Here is a 22,639-nt window from a genome sequence, read left to right on the forward strand (position 1 = left end):
GGTACAACAGTATCACTCATTGTGCACTTTTGATTCTCTATGCCTCGCGTTTGAGTACAATAAAAAAGGTGTCCAATATGATCACAGCCTGAAGGTCATTCAATTGGGTTTTTTGACTGGATGGTTGTTGGTTCAATTCCCTGTGCCTGCTGCAAAGGGGAGCTGTACAGTGGCCAAAAGGAGCAGGTTGTTTTGGTGCCGCCGGGCAGAATATGTTCGACTGTTGGTCATACAGTAAGGTGTCACTTTCACCAGGGTTATCTGCTCAATGGCATGGTAGGCTGCAGGCTTAATCATATCTAATAACCAATATCTTCTCAGATGGGGCGGCCTGAGACAACATCGTATCAAATGTTGGTCCATGACCTAATGTGCGTCAACTTGGGGGTCTTTGACCTGAAAAAGGTTGAGAACCACTGAAGAAGATTCTACTAAAAAGAAAAGAACAAAAGAGCAGCATAAGGGCCTGTGTCGACCGGGGACGTTTTATGAGTCTCAGCTCCTTTCTGTCATATTGATCTTTTTCCCCCTCCTTTTTTCCTCCGATTTTCTCCCATCCCAATGTTAGTCGTTATGCCAATTCCCAATCCCCTTCCTGGTCGCTGCGCACTTACCCCCCACAGTCGGTCTGGAAGAGTGGAGGCTATCACGTGCTTCCTCCGACACACGTCCAGCCAATCAACCGCTTCTTTTCACCTGGCAGCGCGGACTCTCACTGAGAGGGTGAAACGTGTGGAAGGATCACACTACCCCCCTTAGATCCTATCCGCGCTGAGCAGGCGCCCCGACCGAACTGTAGGAGTCGCTGTTTACAACGACCCGGACCCACCCCGCCAGCTTCTCCCACCCTCTAATACTGCCAATTGTATTAGTGTGAACGGCCAGCCAAGTTGGTGACAATGCCGGGAGCCGGGAGCTGCGGCTGGCGTTTTTGGGGCGGAGCGCTCCCAGCGCCTAAAGTTGAAACTAGTTCAACTTTTGGAGAGGAGCGCCGCTCATCAAGGTAACTTTTCTCGACCGACCAATCAACATCGAGCTAGTGGCGGAGTCGCGAGACGCCCATGGAAACGCTCTGGGCATATTTTTTGCCTTTCAAAGCGGTCCGCCTTGAAAAAAACGCCCCCCCCCCCGGTGGACACAGAGGCTAAAGCAACCGTGGAAACAACATTTGAAATAATAAACCCACGGTTATATATCCATGTTTCTACACTGTTTCACATTTAACTCTTGGTTGTCTTTGCAGAGAGCCGCGCCGCACCAGATCGGTGACACCTCTCTGCCCAGGAGTGACCCCAACCTCTCGGCACCAGACAAAGGTAAGAAGACACTGCCGTTGGTTGGCACTGCTCTCACGTTGGCACTGCTCTCACGTTGGCACTGCTCTCACGGAGCCTCAAGACACGTCTCAATACTTTGGTATTCTAGTCTAGACCGTTCTAATCTAGAAATCATCTCAAAACCAAACCAAACCATTTAAGATTTAAGATTTAAGATTTGTTTATTAAGGACAATGCAAATGAATGAACATCATTTAAATGAGTGTATGCATAACATCACAGCATGATAAGGACGTAAATATGCCGGGAATAGCACAGGGCTAATCCCCCCCCCCCCGTAGTCCTAACATAAAACAAACACAAAACATTCAATCTGTAATTTATTGTAATTCGTATATTTTTTTGTAATTCAATTGATTGTAATTTTCCTTTGCTTTATTTTTGGCACACTTTTTTTTTTTTTTTTAAATACATCACAAACAAATGGTTATGGAAAGTAATCATGAATACTTATGGGTCACATGTGTCTTCAATAACGCTGAACGATGGTAAATCTTTTTAAATACATTTAGTTGTTCTCTATGTAACAATATATTTGTTGGCAGACGGCTCCTTTGGACAATCTCTGTTAACATTACTGCTGCCGAGCACAATTAGCACGCATAGCGTTGCCTGACCTGTGCAACATGACTTAGTACGTGTTGCTCAGCTGAGAAAGACCGTTCATCATCACTGCATTTGTTTATACAACTCGGTTTAATCCACATGTCAGTTTGAGAACTACTGTGAAATAAGACACTCGGGGGACGTCTGGTGGCGTGTACCTGTTCCGCAACAGAAAGTGACTTCCGGGTAGGCCTGATTGGCCCCGACAGGCACGTGACGCGGCAAACTCAGGACGCGCAACGAGGCTGCTGAGAGCTGTCGCGCGGAAATAGGCTGTCTATTGCCATTCTCTAACACAAACTCTAACCTTAACCAGCTCCTTAACAGCGCCTAAACTTAACCGTTCTAACCTTAACCAACTCCGAAACAATGCCTAACCTTAACCTTAACCTTAACCATGCCTAACCTTAACCATAGAAAGAATATTGCCATTCTCTAAGACAAACTCTAACCTTAACCAGCTCCTTAACAGCGCCTAAACTTAACCGTTCTAACCTTAACCAACTCCGAAACAATGCCTAACCTTAACCTTAACCATAACCATGCCTAACCTTAACCGGCGAAAGAATACACGTTAAAAAAAAAATCACGTTAAAAAAAAAAGATTTGATGGGATTCGAACTCACCAACAACGGACCGCAGGATCGCAGGACCTCTGCTCTGCCAGGTGAGCTATAGCGCCGAATGAGAGTCATGGCGTATTTGGACGGTTACGTAATTCCGTAAGCTCTGCCGTTCCGCGGAGCGTGCCGCGCGGCAGAGAAAGTTGCGCGTCACGTGCCTGTCGGGGCCAATCAGGCCTACCCCGGAAGTCACTTACTGTTGCGGAACAGCTACACGCCGTCTGGTGGCTCATTATTCTCCCGGTCTGCTGGGATCAGGGATGTAAACGAACGTTCCCACAGTAGCTGGATTTCAATGCCATGGGAGGCATTTGGGTTGTGTTGTTAATTGCGTAAATCTTTTTTCTTTCTTATTTAATTTTTTTGCATTACGGTTTTTAAATTAATCTAAACAATGAATGTGTTGATATTGACAGCCCTAATTATAATGAACTTTTCCTTGTATTTTGTTGTGTTGCTAGTGTATTGGGTTGCTTCCTTTATTATTCTCTCTCTCTCTCTCTCTCTCTCTCTCTCTCTCTCTCTCTCTCTCTCTCTCTCTCTCTCTCTCTCTCTCTCTCTCTCCCTATTTATTTGTACTCTCCACATCAGTGTAAATGAGGGCTTGCCCTCGGTTATCATCGAGAATGAATGAAAAACACACTTGAATTCAGGGAATCAGCTTCTGGACAGCTATTTTCAAACACCATGCCGAGGCTTTTGACATGAAGCTAACTCCCAGTGCAGAAATAGCCATCTTTGGAGTCTTACCAAGACCGGATCACCAAAGGGTTAGGAGAAGAACAATAGATATAATTGCCTTTGCATCCCTACTAGCACGCAGAAGGATCTTGCTAGAGTGGAAATCACCAGCAGCCCCCAAAGCATCCCTATGGCTCAAAGATCTCATGTTCTTTTTAAATCTGGAGAAAATTAAATGAATTCAGGGAATCATAACTTTAACACGGAGGAGCATTCTACACAGATCCCTTCATTATGAATGACCCCTAGAAACTCTATGGTCATGAAAAAGCCTTTGGAATATCGTAAAAGGACAAATCTGGTTTGGTTATAAAAAAAGATATAATAATAATTTATTAAAGAAACAAATTATGTAATGTATTTAATTTGTATCCGGATACAATTCAATGCCTCATATTAGGTCTCATCATCTTTCACATTTACTGAAGGACTGTGGTTTTAGTGGTTTTTCACAGATCCATCTCTTGTCACATGGCAGGAGGACGGCAACACGCATCAGACATCCAGAGCAGCTCCTTTAACTCCTTTATCTTAACACAACAAGCCTTTAATGGACAGCGTTTCAAATCCAATGGCTCTGACCTTATGGAGAATCCCCTGAGCTTGAAGCACTGTCCACTAAAGGGGATCAATCAAACTGTATTACAGACTCAGGGCCCGGATAAAAAAAAAAAGACAAGAACAACACACACAATAAATTACACAATAAAAATATTGAGGCTTAAAAGAGGGGGGCGGGGGGGGGAGAAGACATGTTGTTTTTCTCCTTTGTCATTCATGTGAGGTTTTAGTACAGCACTGTTTAGTGCAGCACTGAGGGAAGTGTGTGTGTCATATCTTATTTATCCAGAGTGATGTGAAAACCTTTTTTTTATGTCTCTGAAATTACACAGCTACATGCAAAACTAAACAGTTTGAGTATATCCTTTCCCAGTTTGACTAATGTGGATAGACAGACATACACAGACACACACACACACGCACGCACGCACGCACGCACGCACGCACGCACGCACGCACGCACGCACGCACGCACGCACACACACACACACACACACACACACACACACACACACACACACACACACACACACACACACACACACACACACACACACACACACACACACACACACACACACACACACACACACACACACACACACACACACACACACACACACAGAGAGAGAGAGACAGACAGATACTAGTGTAGATAATGTAGATAGATAGATAGATAGATAGATAGATAGATAGATAGATAGATAGATAGATAGATAGATAGATAGATAGATAGATAGATAGATAGATAGATAGATAGATAGATAGATAGATAGATAGATAGATAGATAGATAGATAGATAGATAGATAGATAGATAGATAGATAGATAGATAGATAGATAGATAGATAGACAGACAGACAGACAGAGTCTGACAGACAGAGTCTGACAGACAGACAGACAGACAGACAGACAGACAGACAGACAGACAGACAGACAGACAGACAGACAGACAGACAGACAGACAGACAGACAGACAGACAGACAGACAGACAGACAGACAGACAGACACACACACAGACAGATAGATAGATAGATAGATAGATAGATAGATAGATAGATAGATAGATAGATAGATAGATAGATAGATAGATAGATAGATAGATAGATAGATAGATAGATAGATAGATAGATAGACAGACAGACAGACAGACAGACAGACAGACAGACAGACAGACAGACAGACAGACAGACAGACAGACAGACAGACAGACAGACAGACAGACAGACAGACAGACAGACAGACAGACAGATAGATAGATAGATAGATAGATAGATAGATAGATAGATAGATAGATAGATAGATAGATAGATAGATAGATAGATAGATAGATAGATACTGTGGTATGGTGTGCCCCTGTATGAGATCATATCAGCGATCACACACACACACACACACACACTCACACACACACACACACACACACACACACACACACACACTTTACACACAGAGGCAGACAAACATGAGAAAACACATGTCAAAACAATCGTACACGTCATCATCAACCTTTATTTATACTCGAAAAGACAATCGAGGTCACCCTCATGTTCAATGTCGTCGAGACTTTACAGACATTTCAATGCACACATTTCAACTACAATATAACAATAATAAATATGAATAACTATCTATATAGTATAAAGTGAACATAGGCATACAATCAGCACACAGATTGACACAACAATGCATAAATTGCAGCCATAAGAATAGGTATAAAAGTAGTGCAATGTAAACGACGTGCATACTTAATAATGGCATACAATAAGTACAAAAGTACAATGTCGCTTGAAGGATTATGCACGCACGCACATATACACACACACACACACACGGACGCACACACATGCAGGAAGGCGGGCAGACAGACATGCGCGCACACACACACACACACACACACATTCATATTCATCAGCGCTCTAAGCAGACAGGCTGTCTCTAGATTGGAGTTTCTCATCATCCTCCACGCAGGACGAGTAATAAAAACCGGTGTGCGTTGTCTTCCCGCCGAGCCGAACGCCGTGTGTGACATTCATATGTATGAATGCATATATGTATTAGTCGCCGCTCTTTTCCTCTCCTGAGCTGTCGTTTAGCTGGGCACGAGCCACGGGAGACGCATATTTTACCATGTAGGGGGGGGGGGGACAGCTCCCCTCTCTCTCTCTCTCCATGTATAATAATAAAAGAACAAAGACACAACAGACTAGTTTTATTACTTTCTCTCGACTTTAGCAACATTCTGAGGTTATGAAACGGAACCCGCGGAACTGATTTGATTGAAAATGAGTGGAGGAGGAGGAAGACGCACATCCTGCGGACATGATGAGGGAAGAGAGACGGCTTAGACGAGGAACGAGGGCTTCGATGTGTCACACACACACACACACACACACACACACACACACACACGCACGCACGCACGCACGCACGCACACACACACACACACACACACACACACACACACACACACACACACACACACACACACACACACACACACACACACACACACGGTATGGTAAACCTTTTGTGTTTAGTTGTTTTTTTTTCATTGTAATTCACACACATATTCACTTACAAACACACACAAACAATAATAATAATAATAATAATAATAATACATCGTATTTGTAGTGCACTTTTCGTTCAATCAATCAATCAATCAGATTTATTTATATAGCACATTTCACATGACGCGTGTCAACCAAAGTGCTGTACAGAGGGTAGATACACAAGATACATATAGACAACAATCACACTCCGTTTTATGGGAGGGCACACAGGCAAACACATAGGAAAACAGGGCATGAGTCAGTGAACGGGAAAGGCTAGTAGGTAGAAGTGGGTTTTGAGCCTCGATTTGAAGGCATCTATCGAGGGGGCGAGGAGCCTAATGGAGGTGGGGATGCTGTTCCACAGTTCAGGGGCTGCGACAGCAAAGGCACGCTCCCCCTGAGCTTGAGGTTAGACCTCCGGACTGATCCCAAAGTGCTACAGGGTTAAAACATAGTTAATTTTTTTTAATAATTATTAATAATAATAAAAATAAAATACAGAATCAAAATTAAATTAAAATTAAAAACATAGTATAAACAGAACATTTTAAACAATAAAATCACAAGAAATAGCTAGCAATCAAAAGCACAATGTGGTTTCTTGGAAGTGCAAACACACTTTGTGTGTGATTCTAGGATGTTTTTATTTTTCCTTGCAATTCACACACATACACACTCGTGAACACACACTCTCTCACACACACGCACGCACGCACACACACGCACGCACGCACACACACACACACACACACACACACACACACACACACACACACACACACACACACACACACACACACACACACACTTCCATGTGGCTTCTAGGAAGTGTTATTATCCTTGTAATTCACACACAAACATACAAACTTTTCCACATGCTTTCTACAATGTGTTATTGTACACACGTCCATGTAACACTTTTCCGTGCGATTTCTCACAGAATTGTAAATAGCTTGCCTCGACACCTTGTGGGTGTTAGAATTCACAGAGAACTTTTAATCTGTCGCGTTTTGCTGTTCACTGCATGATAATTGCGCCTCCGGGACCCATAACCATTTTAAAGCCAAAGAAATCCACCCTGGAATAGATTTCACATTTCACTCTCTGATGTGGACGGACAGCTCAGTTTAAATGTATGAAGATCAACAAGTCTCTACTTAAATGGATATTTAATTTTAGTCTAATCAGCAGTCTTACCTCTATCATCTACAACTAAGTAATCTACAACCAAGTCTAAAAATATCATACTTCTGAAGTACTACTACTTTTATTCTCTTTTATACCTATTCTTATGTCTGCACTTTATGCATTGCTTTTATTCTGTCAACTGTATGCTAATTGTATGCCTATGTTAATTGTATGCTATTTGCTGTGAAGCACTTTGACCCGCAATCCATGTATGAAAGGTGCTATATAAATACAGTTATTATTATTTCTTCCAGCAAGGCAGCATGTAACCACGGTAACCACTCCCCAAACATTTCATGCAGGGCATAGATACACAGCACACTCGAACCTATAACAAATTGACTAGATCTGCTTTTATTTTTCAAAGGAAATACACCTGAAGACAATGCCAAAACAAACATGTACCTTTGACTTAGAATGTTCTGTCTTATTGAAATCGGCACAGCAGTAATTTGTTTATACTTCAGAAGTATAATATTAGACTAGGTCCCCAAAATAAATGGAAGTGAATGAGGAGCGCCTGACACATGGGAGGAAAGGTCGTGTTGACAGGGATAGCAGTGGTCACTAACTTACTTGTAGATAATAATAATAATAATAATAATAATAATAATAATAATAATAATAATAATAATAATAATAATAATAATAATAATAATAATAATAATAATAATAATAATAATAATAATAATAATAATAATAATAATAATAATAATAATAATAATAATAATAATAATAATAATATAATAATAATAATAATAATAATAATACACTTTATTTGTATAGCACCTTTCATACAGAAACTGCAGCTCAAAGTGCTTCACAACAGAAAAAGACTGGCATAAAATGAGCACATAAAGTGCAGACATATAAAATCACAGTTTTTCACATTAGGATCTAACATCCCAACAGGCCACATTGTTTATGGTTTGATCTAGTTTTAAATAGACAATAATAAAAAGCGTAAGAATAGAATAGACAGAGTAAAATAGTGCACATGAAGTGCAGACATATAAAATCCCCGTTTTTTACAGTGCAATACAATTGTTCTGGATTACCGTTTAACAGTTCAAAGTCATCTTTACCTTCTCTGTTTGGTATCAGTATCCACAGTTTAAAACTTGACAGTCTTCCCTCCTGTGTGATACCCACGTTGACCCTTCGAACCTCCCGGATGAAAGCAGATGACTTAATGTAGATGACTTTACATGCAGGTAAACTAGTACTAAAGTTAAATATCCCTTTAAAGCTGAACACCCTGAGACTGGATTCTAGTGATGATGTTGTCAAGAGAGGAATCCTGGAGCTGCTCCATAGGCAGTGAATAGTGGAACATTTTACCATGGGTACATTTCCTGCTTCAGTCCTGTAAGCCCTACATTTAAACAAAACTCATTTGGATTTAGTAGCTCGTGCTCATTTCTGGAAGCCCACAAAGCCACTGACATCACGCGCTTGAGTCTCGACCTTCTGAACTTCCAGCTCAGGGAGAGCGTTGTCGATGTTTATAGATATTGGCCAAACTCTCCCGAGATACCACAATGTCAATTCCGTTTTTAAGGTGGAGTTCTACCTCATAGTGGAGTTATGTATCCTTATCAGCAGGCTTGCGTTGGTGATTTCAAAGCTGGTTGCACGGTGTTAGAATGACGCCACCCGCGCATGCGCATAAATGTTCCCTCACGTACGCACAGACTAATCGGGTCTCATTCTCCAACGGACTTACGACAAAAAGGGCTTTCTCTTAGGGCCATTTGAGACATTTTCGGGCAAGACATGAATATAGACAATATATTATAATATAATATAAATTATATATGTTTTATTGGGATGGTTGGTGAATCCCAAAATCGTCCCGAAAAGGTCTCAAATGGCCCTAAGAGAAAGCCCTTTTTGTCGTAAGTCCTTGGAGAATGAGACCCATGTTAAATTTGCCTAATTGCCTCTACGAATGGAATGTAACACATTTCATTCACAAGTTTTGTGTGAATGTATCTGAGGACGTATTTGAACACACCTGACGACCTGCGCTATTGATATGCAAAGTAGCCAGGTGGATACTTAGCGAGTTGGCGCATCAGTCGAGTGCAGCACATTCCTGTGTGCATGTGCGTGCGCGTGCTTCTGCCCGCAGAGCCGGTTGCGCGGCGTGCAACCCCGTCCCATGAGCAACGCACCTCTGCTTATCAGGGATCCTCAACTGCCTTAAATGTCCTCTGCCAAATGTCCTCTGCCAAATGTCCTCTGCCAAATGTCACATCTTCACATTTACCAAACACAATCAGCTATTTACTGTGCAGACATCTTGACCATTGCACCTGAAAGAAAGTAAGTAAGTAAGTAAGTAAAACTGCCCTTCTCAGCACGAGTGCACAGAGTGCTTCACAGCATTTTAAAACATCAGTGAAAATACAAGAATTAAAACATGTGAACAGAAGAAAAAACATTCAAATTTGCTAAAACAACAGAATAGACAACAAAAAAACAAAAACAAAAAAAAGACAGAAACAGAGAGAAAACGACTGAGTGTTTAAAAAGCCTGCCTGTAGAAGTAGGTTTTTAGCTGCCTTTTAAAAATGAGCTCTGAGGGAGCGGACTTCAGATTTAAGGGGAGGGCGTTCCAGAACCTTGGGACAAGCTCGGTCCTGGGCTCCACCAGGAGCTCCTGATGGGATGACCGCAGTGACCGTCTAGAGGAAAGTGGATGGATGCGCTCATTAATGTAGGGGGGGGGGGGGGAGGGGGCTTGCCCATGGAGGGCTCTGTAGGCAAACACCAGGACCTTGAAATTTATCCTGGAGTTTACCGGGAGCCAGTGCAGGGAAGCGAGGATGGAGTTGATGTGGCATGATTTTCTTGACCTAGTGAGCAGCATGGCAGCAGCGTTTTGGACCAACTGAAGTTGATCAATGGATTTTTTTATTTAGACAGATGAAGAGTGAGTTACAGTAATCAAGTCTGGATGAAATAAAGGCGCGTACAGCCATTTCCAGTTTGTTGTGGGATATGACGGACCGGAGTTTTGAAATGTTTCTTAAATGAAAGAAACTATTTGCGAGTCAGAGTTTTGACATGTTTGTCCAGATTCATGGCCTGTTTCTAAGAAGCGACACTTCACCCCAAACAACAATGCCGATTTATTTTGCACATAATCTCACACGCATTCCAAAATCTCAAACAGTTTTGCACACATTAATTTAGTTTAGTTATTGAGAGTTATTGAGTTTGAATATGGCCACCACCAGTGATGTCATTGCGGACATTGAATCATTGTGCTGTTTTAATTACAGCTCAGTTAAATGATAAGGTAGCAGTCCCTATAAGACAAGGTTTTGCACTCTTAAAAATAACCTACAATGCAAAAAGACTTCAAAATGACCTTCAGAAATGTACAAAAAAAGAGGTCAAAGCACAAAATTACAACAACAATGATAATGCATCGCTGAGGGAACCGCATGATTGTAATACAAAAAGACCTATACAGTGATGTGCAAAAATTAAAGAATGTAGCATCACAGTATAGTGTAAATGGACTACATAGTAACATTTAACCTACAATCTGTTTTTCTCTACCATGAAACTCTGGTATTTCAGATGTTCAATATGTTTTAGATTTTCCTATGTTGGCTTATGTTCTTTTCAGGAACGGTTTTTGTTGATTGTTGATTGTTGATTTTATGTTTGTTTGTTTGTTTGTTTTATCTTGCAAACTTTAACTTTTTTTGTTCTTTTCTGGATCGGTTTTTGTTGATTTTTGATTGTTGATTTATTTTTTTGTTTGTTATATTTTGAAAACTTTGAATTTGTTTTTTGAATTAGGGGTAGGTTGCTCTATAAGCCTTCAGCTTCAAACCTATCCTTTTCGTTTGTTTATTTGTAAAAAATTGGGATGGGAGAAAAAAATTTAAAATAAGGAGACATTACATTTTGTATCATAATAATCATAACATAGCGGCTGATACACTGCTCTCTGTAAACCATCGCCGTCGGAAGCGTGTAATTAGCACTTTTCAGAAGCTTTGTGGTTCAGTCTTGAACTTTCCATAACGTGTCTCGATAGATCTATTTTATTAGATCCAGCACTGAATGCATCTTGTGATTATTATCACTCTTCGACGACGATAACAACTATTAGCTGCTAGCTATTTCCTGGTAGATTCCCGGAGTAAAGAGACTCAAGGAGACTTCGACGCGAAGCCGGGAGGAGAGATTACGAGATGACCGCTCTACCTCCTGGGCCACCCCCCCCCCCCCCCCCCCCCACCCCCCATATCCATGTTGTCTTGTATAATCTGATGCCTCTGTGATTGACGTGTGGTGTGTGTGTGTGTGTGTGTGTGTGTGTGTGTGTGTGTGTGTGTGTGTGTGTGTGTGTGTGTGTGTGTGTGTGTGTGTGTGTGTGTGTGTGTGTGTGTGTGTGTGTGTGTGTGTGTGTGTGTGTGTGTGTGTGTGTGTGTGTGTGCGTGCGTGTGTGCGTGCGTGTGTGTGTCGTTACCAAAGTGAGACCTACACCGAGTAGCTGGAGCCTAGACAGTGTGAAAGAGGTCAGCCCGTACTTCTCTGACTCTGTGGGCAAATTTCTATGCCCTCCTGTCCCTCCTAGACCACCGTACTCAGGTAAAAAAAGAAAAAAAAACTCAGATCGTAACGATCCCACCGCTTGAAGAATGCTACTAATTTCTCTGCTCCGACTTTTGACACTTGGCCGCCGCTCACTTCTTCTTCTATGGTGTTTTCGCGCAACATTTAAACCTCTCTTGTTTCTCTCTGTTTTCTGCTGGTTGGCTTCTCTTGTAAAAGGGAGGAAATACTAATCACTTTAAAGGAGCACAGCAACATCATGGGAAATGTGCTTACCTACCGTTTTCAGACTAGACACCAATTTCCTATAAGCTAACCTACAGTATCTTAGCATAAATGAATGGAAGCGGATACGGACCACTAGTCCAGTTTAAAACTCCGGGAGAGGTGTTTCTGGCCAACAGTCAGATAGGCTAGTGGTCCATATCCGCTTCCATTCATTTGCGCTAGGCTAGCGTGCAGCCGGATAGCTTTCTACTGTACTCATAGAGAGGAAATTGGTATCCATCTTCTTGGCCGACTCTGGAGAAGATCGTAAGCACATTTCACCCTAATGTTGGCATCTTCCTTTTAAGAACTCGTCTAACACATTCCTATCATCTCTAGGAGAGGTCAGTGGATGTTTGTGAGCATAACTCTCGCTAACTCAGCGCTTGGAAGAAGACATCTGAGGCTATGTGTGAGGTCATCAAGATGACAGCTGTTACGTGAATGTAAAAAAAATATATAAAAAAAAAGGCAAGCAGCACCCAGGGAGATCATAGAATATAGACTATAGAATAAAGGCTCATTTGGGTATCAAAACATAAACTAATATTCTGTGTGGTCTTTAATATTACTCGCCCATTCATCACCAACGGAGCACCTTGCTGCTTTATGACATCACATATTAGTGTCGGCTCTGTGGATTTGACTTGTTGTTGTCAGTTCATGTTCAATATTGATTTGAACTGTCCTGAGATCAGCCCCGGGATTAACGTGCGCCTCAGTACTCCTGAGTGCATATTCCTTTCCTCACGCATCGACTCCGCTGTGTACCAACTCAACCTTTTCTAGTATGAGAAATTGTTTAGCTCACAAGAAAAAAAAAAAAGTGAACCGAGGGGCTCCGAGTCCGTCAACCCCATTGAGATTCCAGGCGATTCAGGAATTTCTTCATTTTTAGTATGTTTGTAGTATATTTCTAACACCCGTGATGGTCTATTTTCTCTCCCTCTCTCTCTCTCTCTCTGAAAAATGCATGTTTTTTTTACTCATTCATTGCTTTCCAGTTGATGGATACAGTGGGAGTTGGTTGTTTTTCTGTGGCAGACAACAGAGGAACAGCTGCTATACTGTAGATGTAGAAATGGCTCATAACATGCGTGTAGGACCCGCCCGCACATCAGCGCTTATCCCCTTCGTAGACGCTCTGAGCTACTGGCCTCTGTTGGCTGTGTGTGTGTGTGTGAGTGTGAGACTCTTACTGTTCCGTCGTGTACACTGGTAGAATATAGTCGCCTAATTATAATTTGTCTGTCTGTCTCTCTCTATCTCTCTCTCTCTCTCTCTCTCTCTCTCTCTCTCTCTGGCAGGTTCTTCATCCAAGAACATGAGGTCACAATCCCCTGTTTCCATGTCCAGATCACCACAAAAGGTTAGTTCATGTAGTATGTAATTCTCTCTCTCTCTCTCTCTCTCTCTCTCTAGGCCTTTTTAAACAGCCTGTTCAAGGCGGGAGTGTTGCACCGTTATTTTTGCCTCACTGCTCTGTATAAAACGGAATGGAATGCATACTATACTATATATTTTTATAGTGCTTTTATGTAGCGCTTCACAACTTATGCCTCACGTTCACCCATTCACTCACACCTTCACAGGCCGATGTCAGAGGTGACCAATGCAAAAGGTGCCAACCTGCTCATCGGGAGCAGTTAGGGGTTAATAATGGTGTCTCGCTCGAGGACACTTCAACACGCGCTTCTCGGGAGGAGCCGGAATCGAACCGGTAACCTTCTGATTACCAGACGACCGCTCTACCTCCTGAGCCACCACTGACCACATGATATAATATTAATAATAATAATAATAATAATAATAATAACAATAACAATAATAATAATAATAATAATAATAATAATAATAATAATAATAGGCTACATGCTCATGGTACATAGAATAGAATAGAATAGAAATACTTTTATTATCCCGAGGGAAATTTGACACTGCAAATCGCTCAACATTAAACATTTAGACGGAACAGGTCACAAATAAGAATAACAAAACAAATCAAATTGCCTAAGATAAGAGTAGAATAAAAATGGAATAAAATATACAGTAAATAAATACAGTAAAAATATACTGAGGTCTACAGTAGGTGTAGTATTGCACAGTGCTGTTTAAAAAGTCCAGGAAGATGGTAACTGTCACTCTGTGCTCAGTGATGCAGTGAGGCACAGTGATGCATTGTATAGTCTGATGGCTGTCGGAATGAAGGACTTCCTGTGCCGTTCAGTGGTGCATTTGGGCAGTGTGAGCCTAGCACTGAACATGCTCCTCCTGTCAGCCAAGTCTGTGTATAGTGGGTGGGAGGGGTTTTCCCTGATGTCCTGGACCGTAGCAAGGCTCCTCCTCTCCGCCACCCTCGCTAGGGAGTCCAGCTCCACCCCAACCACGCTACTGGCCTTCCTGACCATCTTATCCAGCCTGTTTGTGTCCCCTGCTCTCAGTCCGCTGCCCCAGCAGGTCACAGCGTACAAGAAGGCGCCCGCCACCACCGACTCATAGAACATCCTCAACATCCTTGTACAGACATTGAAGGATCTCAGCCTTCTGAGGAAGTAGAGTCGGCTCTGGCCCTTCTTGTACATAATCAGCCGGCTGCCCTGGACGCACAGAGCCGTTTCTGACCGGTAACTCTGACACCAGCCTCATCATCTACTTCAGTGTCTGACCGAGTCTTCCTAGTATACTAACATACACTGCAGCACTCAAGTTTGAACACTTTGATGAACATTGTTACTCAGCTGATAAGAGTTGTGCCCTTCCTGCTGTCTTGTCGTACAAAACTTGTAACTCACTTTGGATAAAAGCGTCAGCTAAATGACAAAATGTAAATCTAACTGTATCTCAATTACAAGCAATCTGGGCATGTACAGTATGGTTAATATTTGCCATTTACCTCTGCTAGATCACATTTATCAATAAAAGTGCTATTCGTTTTTTTTTGTGTAAAATAATACATGAATGGAATAAATCGTGTTTATCTTGAAAAATATAATTGAAACAAGATGACGGTACACAGTGAACCTTTTTGTTAAATTTTTACCATATTTTACCATGTCGTTTTCACCTACAATTTCCACACATTTGGGTCCTGGACCTGATCTCCACGTATTGTAATATAAAGGCGTAGGAGGGGCACAGTGTGTTAACACATCCGTGCCGTTAACGTAGAACTACGTTTCTGTCGGTGAGTGCCGGAAACGTAGATCTACGTTTTTCTCACAGTATTTCTTTTATTCGCTATTGCCATTCATAATTCAGCGGGGCACCTTGTGCATGCTGTACTGAATGTGTCTGAGCTGGCAGACAGCGCGCCGGTCTAAACAACATTGCATGCGTGCACGAGGAAGGATAATAATTATGATCTAGCGTTGATTTCAGGAAGATCCGATAATCAGACGAAAAATTACAACGTGTTTATTGAATTACACAAAAACAGTTTTCGCGTCTTTTCCCTGGAATGACTCAGAAGCACCCAAACTATATTCATATTCAAAACGGTATAAAACGGAAATGTACGGATGAAAAAATTATCTGTTTTTTGCACGTTGACCAGAAGCAAGTCACTGAGACTCGACGGCGTTATTAGACCCATAGCTATACTATAAAATATAGGTTTAGTACTACAAACTACAACTATGTTTACATGGGTTTAATGGACGGCAAGGAAGGGGTCACTTCCCGGAAGGGGCGTGGCACTCAATGTGTTAAGTCCGTTGGAGAATGAGACCCAATGAGTATGAAAGAATAATTCATTGTATCTTTTCTCTTTTAGTAAACATAGAAAACGGGTCCCACAGACCAGGATGCCACACAAGGGTTCACTGAAATTAGCGCATTATTTTGACAGCCCTATACTTTCAGAAAGTGTGTGTGAGTGTATGTGTGTGTAAATGTAAGTGTACATGTATCACTGCTCTCATCTATAGTATTGTAACAAAGTACAATTACTCAAACAGTTTACACCCCTGCTGACCGCTAACTCTGACACCAGCGTCATCACCAGCCTCGCATCATATACTCCGGGATGAAGCCATGTTTGGGACATGGAAACGTAGGCTACGTGACATGCCATTTAATGACCGTTAAGATGCACAACTAAAGAATAGTAAGGCAGCAGGACCAGACAACATCCCTGCGGAGGCACTGAAGGCAGACATAGACACCTCGGTAGAGATGCTACACCCTCTGTTTGAGAAGATCTGGGAGAAAGAGGAAGGGCCAACAGATTGGAAAGAAGGCTACTTGGTCAAAATACCTAAGAAAGGAGACCTCAGCCAATGCCACAACTACAGAGGAATCATGCTTTTATCAGTGTCAGGAAAAATCTTCAACAGAATCCTCCTCGAACGAATAAAGAAAGCGGTGGATCCGCAGCTAAGAGACCAGCAGGCAGGCTTCCGGCCCAATAGATCATGTGTGGACCAGATGGCAACCCTCCGAATCATAGTCGAGCAATCATTGGAATGGAACTCTCCACTATACATCAACTTCGTAGACTATGAGAAGGCATTTGACAGCCTCCACAGAAACACCCTCTGGAAACTGCTTCGACACTACGGCATACCAGAAAAGCTTGTCAACATCATGAGGAACTCCTATGAAGGAATGACCTGCAGAGTCATACACAGCGGACAGCTCACACGAAGCTTCCAAGTGAAGACCGGAGTAAGGCAAGGCGGTATCCTGTCCCCTTTCCTCTTTCTCCTGGCCATCGACTGGATATTGAAGACCACAACAGCACAGAGGAGAAACAAGATCCAGTGGACACTCACAACACAACTGGACGACCTAGACTTCGCAGACGACCTTGCCCTACTATCCCACAGTCGACAACAGATGCAGGAGAAGACTAACATACTGGCAGACACCTCAACACAACTAGGCCTCAACATCCACCAAGGAAAGACCAAAATACTCAAGATCAACACAAACAACAAAGACCCAGTAAACCTGGAGGGAACAGCACTTGAGGAAGTAGAATCCTTCACCTACCTAGGTAGCATCATAGATAAGAAGGGTGGCACGGAGGCAGATGTCAGAGCAAGAATCAGCAAGGCAAGGGCCTCATACATCCAACTAAAGAACATCTGGAGCTCCAAGGTAATCAAAGATCAGACTCTTCAAATCCAACATCAAGCCAGTACTCTTATACGGATCAGAGACGTGGAGGACAACCAAGATCACAATGACTAGAGTGCAGTCATTCATCAACAGATGCCTGAGGCGGATCCTGAACATCCACTGGCCAGATACCATCAGTAACAACGATCTCTGGCAGAGAACGGGCGAACAACCAGTGGAAGAACAAATCAAGAGGAGAAAGTGGGGATGGATCGGTCACACACTATGCAAACCAAACACCAGCACCACCAGACAGGCCCTTAGATGGAACCCCCAAGGCAAAAGGAAGAGAGGCCGGCCCAAGAACACCTGGCGCAGGGACTTGGAGACAGACATCACACAGAGCGGACTGACATGGAAACAGATGGAAAGCAAAGCACAGGACAGAGGACCCTGGCGAACTGTTGTCGACGGCCTATGCTCCCCCAAAAGGAGCGATAGGCGTAAGTAAGTAAGTAAGTAAGTAAGTAAGATGGAGACTACCTGTGTATACAGACATATCCAACGGCAGGCAACACGTGTTTGCAGATCTTTGGAGATATTCCACCTTTTCTATTGACTCCCTGCTGTGTGATTTTACTAGAACGGTGAAAGCGTGTCTAAACTCATCGTCATGTCAAACTCATTATATCCCCTCAGCTGGTGCGACCCCTGCCTCGGTAGCCTTCCTGTTGCCATCAGCCGAATCAAAAGTGACGTGGATAGATTAGGTTCATGTGATCATTCCCTCCTGTCATTTGAAACAGCTGCAATAGCATGCGTTTCCTCTCTAGGTGCATCCCCGAGATCCCCGTCATTTTGGAGATGCTGGTCGCCGTATAAAACGCTGTATTTTATTTAACTGTTGAAGCACAAAGGGGGAATTCTAATAAGCCTATACAGTGTATGAAGGAGAGTGGAGATACAAAAAACAGTGTTTCTTGCCACCAAACTAATTGGGGAGAGAAGAACGTTACGTTAGAACGTTCGTTTACAATCGGACGTCTAGGAATTGTTGCGTTGAATCTTGATCTGAACTGGCCTTTTCTCTCTCTCTCTCTCTCTCTCTCTCTCTCTCTCTCTCTCTCTATCTACCTCTCTCGCTCTATCGCTCTCTCTATCTACCTCTCTCACTCTCTCTCTCTCTATCTCTCTCTCTCTCTCTCTCTCTCTCTCTCTCTCTCTCTCTCTCTCTCTACCTCTCTCACTTTCTCTCTCTCTCTCTCTGTGTATCTCTTTCTCTCTCCTTTCTCTCTCTCTGTGTATCTCTTTCACTCTCTTTTTATCTCTCTCTCTCTCTCTCTATCTATCTACCTCTCTCTATCTCTCTCACTCTCTCTCTCTATCTACCTCTCTCGCTTTCTCTCTCTCTCTGTGTATCTCTTTCTCTCTCCTTTCTCTCTCTCTGTGTATCTCTTTCACTCTTTGTATCTCTCTCTCTATCTCTCTCTCTCTATCTATATCTACCTCTCTCTCTCTCTCTCTTTCTCTATCTATCTACCTCTCTCACTCTCTCTCTCTCTCTCTATCTATCTACCTCTCTCACTTTCTCTCTCTCTGTGTATCTCTTTCACTCTCTTTTCATCTCTCTCTCTCTCTGCCCCCCCTCCTCTCTGGGTCAGTGGGACCCAGTTCAGTTCCAGTCCAACAGCTCGGGGCTTTGTTCCTGCACCACCTCAGCTGAAGGCGGGGAAGCTTTACATTATAAATCAATCAGGCTGCTACCGCCTGGTGAATTATGTAGCTCTAGTAGTCACACTATTCACACACACGGAAAGGGAGCGAGGAGCCTACATAGCAGATGCTACTCTGTAAAGAGGACTACACACAAAGGAGTTTGTACTCATACTCAAGTGGGAAGAAAAGAAAAGAGAAAAACACAAGTAGAGATTCAAAAATGCAAACCTTGATGTTTTATTTGACCTGACCTACAATAAAGTGAAACGTGTGTTCTGATAGAGCCTTCATTAGTATGACTGTGTACATGGTTGTTTTCCATCGTTAGGAGCGAAGAAGCCTTCCACTTATAGTTGCCTCATACAGTACAGTTAAATGTGTACATGTAACAGAATACCTATGTCTCTTACAGTAAACCACCTCGTGTAATATGTAGCAGGGATGCCCAATATATCGATGACCATATTGGTATCTGCCGGTATCTGTGATCTTCGTATTGGTCCGGTGAGCAAAACTGGGCAGATGTATATCTGCTGGCGACAGTGATTTTCTTTTAATTGAATGCATTGGTCTGATGAGCAAAACTGGGCCGATTATTATTATTATTTCTCTGTCTAGCTGCCGTTGTGTGTGTGTGTGGTTTTCTTTTTTCAGAGTTTGTTTGGGTAACGTGATTTATTTACATGTGACAATGACGCCGCACAGGATTGTGGGCTAACATTGTTTCAGTATGTACAAAAATAGTATGTACAAAATGTTATTATTATAGGAATTATTCGTATTCATACAGATCATATCAACCTCGGTAATATCACGATTATCTGCCATGACAGAAATGTTATCGGTATCGGTAAAAAGATTTCATACCTATGCGTCCCTAATATGTAGTAATATATACCACAGTATAATGAATAAAAGAGAGAAGGAGAGGTAGAGAGACGTAAATTAGACATAATATACGGTTTGTCCAGGATAGCAGTGTGGTGGAACCAGGTTTTTACATAAACACCATCTCAAGCACCTCCGTGTTCCTCTCTCACCCCTTGGAGTTGTCACATCCTTTTGTAAATGAGCCTTTTAGCACTTAATTAAGCCGCATGTGTAGTAGAGGTTCAGACGGTGTGCGCCGAGAAGAGGACCTTAAAGTAAAGTAAAAACATAAAGCCACAATCCGCGATTTCTTTTTTTTATCTCCTGATAACATATATATGCCATATATGATAAAATATGCCATTTGGAACCTTATCGACCCATAATTAATCTGAACGTAGATTTGTTTCACTCCAGTGTTTATAATCACTATGGAGGAGAAAACCCAAGAAAATGGAGCAGGAGGATATTGATCACCGCGTCACATATCTCTTCAATCAAGGCCTGACACATGGCTGAAATAGCTTCATGCCTTGCTGTTACAGATAATATATATATATATACACATTAGTGTGCGTCATCTAAGAAGACGGTTAGCAAAGGCTTCAGCTTTACCGGCGGCGCAAATTCAATCAAAGTGAGCTCTCAAAGAGCACCTGCGGGAGGCTGCAACTCGAAACTGGCCCCTGTATGTCCAATTTGCAAACTCCAGTATTTGCTGAACCAAAAGCTAGATTCCTCTTAACTGTTAAGATACATTTATGTGACAGCTTGACAAGAGCAACATGCTTTAGACAGTGTTACGGGGGCAAAGCCTTCGCAGGTGTGACAGTTATCACAGACGTGTGGTGTGTGTGTGTGTGTGTGTGTGTGTGTGTGTCTGTGTGTCTGTGTGAGAGTCAGAGAGAGAAAAAGAGAGAAAGAGACAGCAATTCTGAAAGGTTGTGCACGAGTGGCGGTTCTGCACTCAGCACGCTCTGTCAATCAGATGTGTGTGTGTGTGTGTGTGTGTGTGTGTGCATGTGTTTCCTGGTGCACTAGCAGGAGCCAAGGCCTCAAGCGAAGTGCTAAGATGCCCATCACAGCTAGACACTAGACAAGTCCTCTGTCGACCTCCAGCAAGCCCCATTACCTGACAACACACACACACACACACACACACACACACACACACACATACACACCATTATTGGCAGCTAGGGGCCCATTATCAGGGCCACAAACACCGGGACAGTAGGGAACCTGACAACAACCCACTGAGTGTGAATTTTAACACTAGCACAGCCATGGAGAAAATGACACCAATTCCCGCCGGGAACGGGTCAGAAGACCCGACAGCCTTTAGAATGGAGATGGGAGGGAGAGATGGGAGGGAGGGAGGGAGGGAGGGAGGGAGAAGGAGAAGGAGAAAGGGAGGGAGGGAAAGTGAGAAGGAGGTATAGAGAGAGGGAGAAAGAGAAAGGGAGAGAGAGAGGGAGGGAGAAGGAGAGAGAGAGGGAGGGAGGGAGAGAAAGGGAGGGGGGAGAGAAATGGAGAGAGAGAAAGGGAGGGAGAGAGTGAAAGGGAGGGAGGGTCAAGGAGGGAGGGATGGAGGTGGCCGCTCAGCAGAAATAACGTTCCAATTCGATTTTCCTGAAGTCATTTTGAAATTTCACAAACCGTGCCAGATAAAACGGGTACTTTTAGGAAAAGTCATTGAGTGACAGAGCTGTAGCTCGACCGAGTGACGAGGATACATTTATTGAAAATGCCTAGGGGTCATGTGACCCCTCGTCGGCTGTGCTAGTGTTAAAGGAACACGTCAACATTATGGGAAATTCCGTGTCTTCTCCATGAGTCAGACAAGAAGATAGATACCGGTTTCCTCTCTGCATTCGGTAGAAAGCTATCCGGTTGCAAGCTAGCCTAGCTTAGCACAATGAATGGAAGTAGATTGATACAGACTAGCATTGGCCAACTAACATCTGTCCCTGAGTTTTAAGCTAGGCTAGCCTGTACCTACCCACTTCCATTAATTTGTGCTAAGTAGGCTAGCTTGCGGCCGGGATAGCTTTCTATACTGAACGCACAGAGAGGAAGCTGGTATCTATAGTCTTGTCTGACTCTTGTCTCCCATAATATTTGTGTTCCTTCTAAGAATGTTGTAGTAAGCACTGGTTATTGTTCAGTACTTGAATACATTTTGACCATATCAATGTGGGGTACATCCACCTGCATTCTTGATGTTTGATCTGCAGATGGAAAAGAAGATTTTTAGAACTTGTATTATTAACCCATTGTACAGGCAAATCAAAATAAAGTGTATTGTATGTATTTTACCCCAGTGTTGATGTTGATTGTCCATTTGGATCCCCATTAGCTGAACAGCTATTCTTCCTGGGGTCCACATAGAGCAAATAAATAAATAAAAAAATACATACATACATATGTTGCACCCCCTGCATAGGGGAGAGTGAAAAACCACACAAACACATGATGTTGCGCTCATTTGTGTAATGAATCAATGAATAATAATACAAACAATCTCA

General features: G+C 42.7%; 1 protein-coding gene across 1 annotated transcript in view; it reads left to right on the plus strand.

Moving 5' to 3' along the window:
• Window positions 1-22,639, plus strand: part of dock4b (dedicator of cytokinesis 4b) — a gene marked incomplete at its 3' end in the record, with an annotated part of 397,129 nt that overhangs the window by 368,684 nt on the left and 5,806 nt on the right. Inside the window, 3 exon segments of the mRNA XM_084331105.1 lie at window positions 1,244-1,316; window positions 12,117-12,233; window positions 13,772-13,833. Of these exon segments, the coding sequence (XP_084187231.1) occupies window positions 1,244-1,316; window positions 12,117-12,233; window positions 13,772-13,833 (252 nt within the window).

Source organism: Notolepis coatsorum (genome assembly GCF_963971535.1).
Source record: "Notolepis coatsorum genome assembly, chromosome: 15".
Taxonomy (NCBI): Eukaryota; Metazoa; Chordata; class Actinopteri; order Aulopiformes; family Paralepididae; genus Notolepis; species Notolepis coatsorum.